Below are 7,673 nucleotides of genomic sequence, written 5' to 3' on the forward strand. Positions count from 1 at the left end.
CCCCCCCCCCCCCCCCACCCCACCCCAAAAAAAAAAAGAAAAAGAAAAAAAGGCAGATCTGAGATCTGTCCTCTTTCTCTTTCCACAGAAAAAAAGAAAAGAAAAATAGGTAGTTCTGAGATCTGTCCTCTTTCCACAGAAGTGTTATTTCGCCACATAATTAAATAGTTAATTTTTATGTGAGTACGTAATATCTACAGTTCAAATGTTGCTACAAAAACATTATCTTGAAGGTGTATAAGTACTTCTCTTTCCGTGTGGAAGCATATTTCAACCTACATGAAATCTTTTTTTTTTGGGGTACCACATGAGCACAGCTGAGGTGAATGTGCATTTACTTGATTTTCTTGCTATTTTTTCTTGACAGTGGTGGGAGAAAAGTGATTGGACTGGTTACAAGGAGTTAGGTAAGCTATCGTTTTAGTTACACAAAAATGAATTTCTCATTTTAGAATTTATGCATTTAGTTAATAATGAAATAGTGCTGTGGTGCATGTTCGACAGTCAATTTGGATTCTTGAGAAATACAATTAAAGTATATTGTTTAAGACAAGTGTGTAAATATCCTTTCTTCACTTTCCGGTGACACCCTGAAAGAAAATTTTGACATAAGGCTAGAAAGCGGATTGAACTTAATCTACCATGCTTTCTGTCAACTTATATTAAAAAGGATACCAGCATTCTGAAGTCATGTTTTAGATTTCTTAGCATATTCAGTTGAAGCTCTCCCTGGCTATAAAAAATTTTGTTCTAATGAGCAATAAAATAACTGATAGATCTAGTGGCTTCTGAAAGAATTGTGGTTCCCTGCGACATATTATGGGCCTTTCCGAGTATGGGTGTTTGTCCTTATCTGGTCACCCACAATTATGGTGAAATCATAAGTAGATTATAATATAGAAACCATTAATCTTTTCTCAAGCATTAATTTTTAGTAAATGATCTAATGTTTCTTCAACTGTATATGCTGGAATGCTTTTGACCATTTCAAGTGGATTTTATGTATATTTGGATAATTGTAATTATGTGGGTTTTGAAGTATGCGTAGTTTTGGTTATTAAATCTTTAACAATAGTTTGTAGGGAACTACTGTTACCCAAACATATGATATCCATTCACAATATTCTTTCTATTCACATTTTATTTGATGTAGGTGCTGAGAAATCTGGGAGAAATGGTGAAGGAGATTCTTGGTGGGAAACATGGCAAGAAGTTCTGTACCAAGATGAATGGAGGTAAAACATTAAAATTGATTAATTTGATATTGTCAACTTCAGGTCACTGTGATGTTTAGCTAAAATTTGGCCCAGTTGTTGACTGTAGGATTTATCAGAATTGTGCATGAATAACAAAAAAATATAGAGACATGTCTTGTTATATGCTGCAAGGTTTTAAGTGAAATTTGATGAACCTTTTGGTTTTCTTAATATCAATTTCACATAGGTCACAATTACTTCCGCGTGACTGAAGGTTAGATGTTGCCTCTCATTTTACATTGAGGCTCAATGTTGTGATATTCAACAATTAATTGAGTGTGTGCGCACCTCTTTTATTTTGTACGGGTGTGCGTGCGTGCGCCTTCTATTTTGTTTGGGAGTGTACGTTTCAACCCTATCTACTGTGTGTAATAGAATTTTTAATCTAAAAACGTTAGATTTTCCTATTAACTGATGAAGCATGTAAGATTATGCAGTTTGTACCTTTTCGATCTGAATGGCACTTCAAGCTTACTTCTATATCTCTTGTCTAGAACACGTTATTTCTTCTGAAAACATAAACTTTGTGGTTACTTCTTTTTTAGCAACTCTTAAGAAAAGGACATTGATAGGATGTGTATATTCTAAGAGGGTAGGGGTAGAGAGATGTATACATTCTATTTTATTAGGCTCCTAATAAGTACCTAGTGGCATGAGCACATCACTTATCTTTCTTTCAAACCTAGGCATGAGCACATCACTTATTTTTCTTTGAAACCTAAGATTCTACCTTAGGTCAAAACCTAATAGGAATGTGGTTGGTGTTTGTTCTTTTTGTCTCCTACTTTGATGTTTACTCTTCACTTGGCTTCTTATTTTATTTTCTTTATATTTCATCCTTATTCATGTCCATTAATATAAATAAAATAATACTGTGATCTTCCTCTTCATTTACACTATTTAATAACATATATCATTTATGATACCATTTACACATTAAGAAACTCTTTTATCAAATTGTTTAGAATTTCTGCATTTCTTTCTTTCTGAAACAACTTGTCATCCTGACCTATCTTGTTATTAATAAAATTTGTATTTAAGTTTTACTGACTTCTAGATGTGTATACTGCAGCACTCTTAGAAGTGCCAGATATTTCTTAGTATGATTTATTTGGATAGGGAAGAATGCAACTTATGGAAATGTGGAGTTTGTTAATGTTTATCTTCTTTTGGGAAAAAAATCTCATGAGCTATGGTATGCTTTGTTAATGTAGATCGTTTTTTGGAAATAAAAATCTCATGAATATGGAATCATTGTGGTGGCAGTAATCTTGCAAGGATAGAGAGAAATGCTCACAAGCAAGCAAAATCCGGTACAGAAGATGCTTTATGGCAAGAGAGATGGTGAGGAGAACTCCAAATTGGTAATCGTATCATGTACTATTGGCAATTATCTTTCTGTCACTTTTATGTTGAGGGCTAATGATCTCCAGTGAAACTCCTTTTCTAGGTGGGAAAAGTATGATGCAAAAGGCTCTACAGAGAAAGGAGCTTATAAATGTGGAAGACTTAATGAACAATCTTGGTGGGAAAGATGGGGAGAGAATTATGATGGAAGAGGATATGTGCTAAAATGGTTAGTTTGTCTTCCTGCCTCCTGCATATTAGAGTGCCAATTATTTGGGTGATCATGCAGTTGAATTCTGTTGACACAAGGAGCTTGTTAATCTGAAAATCTACACTGGTGCAATTCATATTCTGTGCAAATGCGCCCAATTTACGAGGCAAAGTGCATGAGTAAAGATCTCTCTTTAGGGCTGTGATGTGCTTAAAGTATATACTGGTAGAGATATCACTTTCAATGTTTCCCCCCTCAATACAATCCATATACCTAAATGATAGTCTTCCTCAGATCATATAGTTTCTTTGAATACTTGGATCATCTTATATGGCCCCACCTATCGGTATGTTATCTATTTGTTCGAGATGGAAGAATGTAAACTTGTTCCTTCTCCACAGGACTGATAAATGGGCAGAAACACAGCTGGGTACGAAATGGGGAGACAAATGGGAGGAGAAATTTTTTGCTGGCGTTGGTTCACGACAAGGAGAAACGTGGCATGTATCTCCTGCCGGTGAACGTATGTTTTTACTTTACAGTATCAGGACTGTATGATTACCTGCAAAAATCACAATTACCAAAATTTTACTTATTTTATATTTTCTTCTATTATCTTGGCTTAGATTTAATCTTAGAATATAACCACTTGAGAGTAAATGATGTTTGTGGAGCCTTATTGCCTGGAGAATACATAGCAACATAGCACTGGGACCCAAAATTGAGCCCCTTATAATTGCACGCCTATGTGAGGGATGAGGTTTTCAGACCGTAACCTTCATCTATAATTAATGGACTTGTGACCTGATTATACTCTTTAAGGGATGTAAATTATCATGTTGATTGCCGAGCCTCATTAAATCCCCATGTTTCTGTGGTTGTTTTTTCTTGTTTTCATTATTTCTTTAATGGATATGTGGTTAGGTTTCTGTTGTGTTGCAACAACGATAAGTAAAATCGATGACAAGTTGGGTATGTTGTGGATATATCCTCCTATGTAATTGTCACCTGATCCTCCTCAAGAGTCAATACGTTGAAATTTTTTAATTTCTTTCAGAATCATAGCTATGTATGATTAATCATAGAACTAGCAAAGACTTGTGTTTATGCACAGTTCATTAGCAGGAAATAAATAATCTTCTTCACATCAATTCTATTCATACTATTTTCCGTTGACGTGACTGATATTGAGGGAAAAATCGCAAATATGTAGGACACTTAACATGAATGTCAGACATATTTTAAACACGTCGATTTTATAAGGAAAACATCACAAATATATAGGACACTAATATGAATGTCAGACATTTTAAACACGTCAATTTTACACAAGAAGTGCCCATGCCATATAGGTTTTACTGTTGGAGAATAATGTCTCCATGAGAATTATATTAGAGAACTTGTTTTACCTCCACCAAGTCTTGTCTACCAATTAATCCATATTTTGAATTCAAGAAGATGTTTATCTGTCCTGTAACTATTTTGTTCCAATATAAATATTTACTGCCATTGTTAGAGCCTACATACGGGAAGATTGAGAACATATTTCAACATCATTATAGTTGATTGCATCTCACAATCAATGCATATCATGTCTCATGGGCATTTTAATGTACGACATACACTAGTCTGATCTGACTTTAAAATACATATTAAGCCTCCCTTTTCTTGCTCTCTCCTTGCGAGAATCTTACAAATGATTTTGACCTTCCCCTTCACTTGGTTCATGATAGACTCTTAATTTTCTTCCAAACTATGCATTTCTCATCACATTTGACAATAACATGCATTTATTTTGATTTTCTACTAAACCTTGCATCAGGCGACACTCTTCCATCTTTACTATTCCCTAGGCCATACTTGATACTTACCACACTGCCATTAGACCGGCTGTACTCTAAATTTTGCATTTCTACTAATCTTCTTGTAAACTGCTTGTCCTAATTCTGAAAAATATACATAAATTTCTTCTCTTTCTTAATCAAGCTCTACTTCCAAACAGAAACTGCGTATACACACGATCTCATCTGTTGTCTTAGGAGTGTCACATCCATTCAGTCAAGTGTGGGTTTCATCTAGCAAAAACATGAGATGAGATTTAGGCCCACTTTGGAAGAACATTTAACAGACATATGGTTAAATGTGTTTGGATTCATGACTCTACAAGATTAGTCCTTTTGAGTCAGTTTGGGTTCATGTGAATTTGTGAAATCCATCTCCATTTGTTGGCCTTTGCAGCCCAACAACTTTATTATAAATAAAAAGGTTTTCCACTAGAAACCACCTTTAAAATATGGTCATTCTACAGAACTCAGCTTTGATTGTCAAATTATACATTGACCACCTTTAAAGGGATTTTGTTGCAATCAACCACCAGTGCCCACTTTTCAATTAAGTTTTTTCGGCAATTGAGCCCACCTAACCTCCATTAAGGATCATATCTCTAATATACTTGATAATTGACAACTAATCTTTACCCTAAAAAAACTTAACGTAAAAGTGAATCCATGTGGTTGATCGAGAAAAAAAATCCGTTTAAAGGTGGTTTATATATAAATTGAGTGTATTCTGTAGAATTACCTATTTAAAGGGTGGTTTTGAGGGAAAACCCCTTAACAAAACTTGAGTTTCCTTCTTTGGGAAAGTCATGTTCCAAAATATATCAGTATTTACCATAAGTAATTAAGTTTATGGTTCCTTGCTATAACGATATCGTCTCAGTGGGACACAATGGGAGGAAGTCATCTCTTGGAAGATCCAATATATGTCTAACACAATATATTTTACCGTCTTTTTTTTTGCCCCTTTCAGTCATATTTTCTTCGTTTATCTTAAGACCAAGGAACATTTAGATTGGTTCTTTCTTCTTTACCATGCATATACGAGGCGACATCCCCACCTATAGACCAATACCTTATAAAGAAGCATGCTGCACATGATACACATATGATAGAAGCATTGGGTTTCTTTTGCTATTGCCGTACATATGATTTTCCGTTAGTTATGCTTTTGAATACACACTATTAGTTAATTTGTTACCTACAGCGCTGTCTTAGAACCTTGATCTTGAGGTTAGGTTCCAATTTTCTTCCGAACTATGATAATCCATACTATGCGATAATAATTCATTTACTCAATTTCTTTTATTTCTCATCTTTTTGTTGGAAGTGATATATCCTGTACAAACCTTGACCTCATTTGTTGCTTGTTGATTCTCTAGGATGGTCAAGGACCTGGGGTGAAGAACACTTTGGAAATGGGTATGTGCATGGCATAATCATATCAGTTCTCTCATTGCTTAGCATCTTCTATGAAATACTTGGAAGATTCCTTTTCACGCATATTGGTACTATGCCTTTATGCTAATTATTTCATAAAATCACTGATTGTTATTCACATTTGAGAAGTTTGAATTATGAAAAATGTAATGTCAAATGGAACTTGCAGTTTTTTGTTTTCCCAGCCAAATATATTTTCTTTGTGAAGTAGAAGATTTAACTTTTAAGGGTGGCTGAAAAGTTTGTTTTTACTCAAAAAAACTGTGATTTTTATTCTATCATGAAAATTTTATCTCTTTTAGTAAGTTTCAGTTAACAAGAATTTGACAGAAGCTTGAAGCAGTGGACACTTTAGGTAAATCTACAGCCTGAGCAGATTTCTTCTTCTTCATCCTTCCCCACTTGCCTTTAGAAAATATTCATACTTTATGCAATGTAACAACAAATTGTTTTCAACCTATGACTCCTTAGTTTCAAATAATAACATCAACAAATTTTTTGGGTAGTTGCTAATAGACCCCATATAGTTCTATTGTTGCAGATAGACCAATTGAGGTAAATTTTTGCCTCTTTTTTACCCTCAGAGCAAGACAATTTTTTTTTTTTTTTTTTGACAAACAGACCTCTGAGGGTAAAGAGTCAAAAGAAATACTATCAGGGGCCTCCTCCATAACTGGGTGATAGTACAGGGGGGTCTATCCACAGCTAACCCTTTATTTCATTGTGCTCTGTGGCCTCGGTGCTCAAATAATTGATGGTTGTTTTTATTTCAGGAAAGTTCACAAATATGGTAAAAGCACAGCCGGAGAAAGCTGGGATCTCGTCGTGGATGAAGAGACATATTATGAGTAAGATACCTCATCATGAAAATGCAATTTTGAGTTTCATGCCCGTTCATGAACTTACGACTTTATGCAAATAGGGCTGAACCTCACTATGGATGGGCTGACGTCGTGGGCGACTCAACCCAATTGTTATCAATTCAACATCGAGAGAGACCTCCGGGTGTATTCCCAGATTTTGGCCTGTCCCCGCCGCCGCCGAGAGATGAACCAAAGCCTGATGAGCCTCCCTCGAGTTAGGAACTCTTAAGATTTTAGTCCTAATTTATTCATGGGCTACATTTTTGTGATGGAAGACTTCCTGTAGAGCTCAACATTCATTCTTTGTATGACCTTTTCATTCATTATCTGTCAATTAGGTTTGCATTCGAGGAATTGGTTTGGAAATTGAATTTACTTTTTTTGTGAGAAGATATCAAAATACTGTCTTCTTCCAAGTATTTTCATTTCTTCGTTCTTGGAGAATAAGCGTTAATCCTGCTCTGGCAAAACGTGAAGCTTGCTTACCATGATGGCTATAGTTTTGTTTTCATCAAGTTGAATTCAGTTTGGTATCTAACAATTGCAATGAAAATGTCTTTCTGTAAACAAAACGGCATCATATTGATATTGACATCAATTGTCAATTTACTAAATAATAATTTTGGGGTGCAGGAGATTGTAGTAAAATGAGGTTGATATAATGCATCACGAATTAGTCAAACAAAATGCAGTAAGCGGTGAAGCTTCGTTTGTCTTT

General features: G+C 35.0%; 1 protein-coding gene across 5 annotated transcripts in view; it reads left to right on the top strand.

The window, feature by feature from the left end:
- The window catches only part of LOC109825166, a 10,045-nt gene extending 2,703 nt beyond the window's left edge, over positions 1-7,342 (top strand). For 4 of the 5 annotated variants that reach the window (XM_020391924.1, XM_020391925.1, XM_020391926.1 and 1 more), the window contains 8 exons: positions 368-407; positions 1,154-1,235; positions 2,523-2,600; positions 2,707-2,832; positions 3,216-3,337; positions 6,035-6,074; positions 6,866-6,940; positions 7,015-7,342. In XM_020391924.1, the coding sequence (XP_020247513.1) occupies positions 368-407; positions 1,154-1,235; positions 2,523-2,600; positions 2,707-2,832; positions 3,216-3,337; positions 6,035-6,074; positions 6,866-6,940; positions 7,015-7,174 (723 nt within the window). In that variant the 3' untranslated portion in view covers positions 7,175-7,342. The other variant, XM_020391928.1, reaches the window with a different exon arrangement.

The sequence above is a fragment of the Asparagus officinalis genome, chromosome 10 (genome assembly GCF_001876935.1).
Source record: "Asparagus officinalis chromosome 10, Aspof.V1, whole genome shotgun sequence".
NCBI lineage: Eukaryota > Viridiplantae > Streptophyta > Magnoliopsida > Asparagales > Asparagaceae > Asparagus > Asparagus officinalis.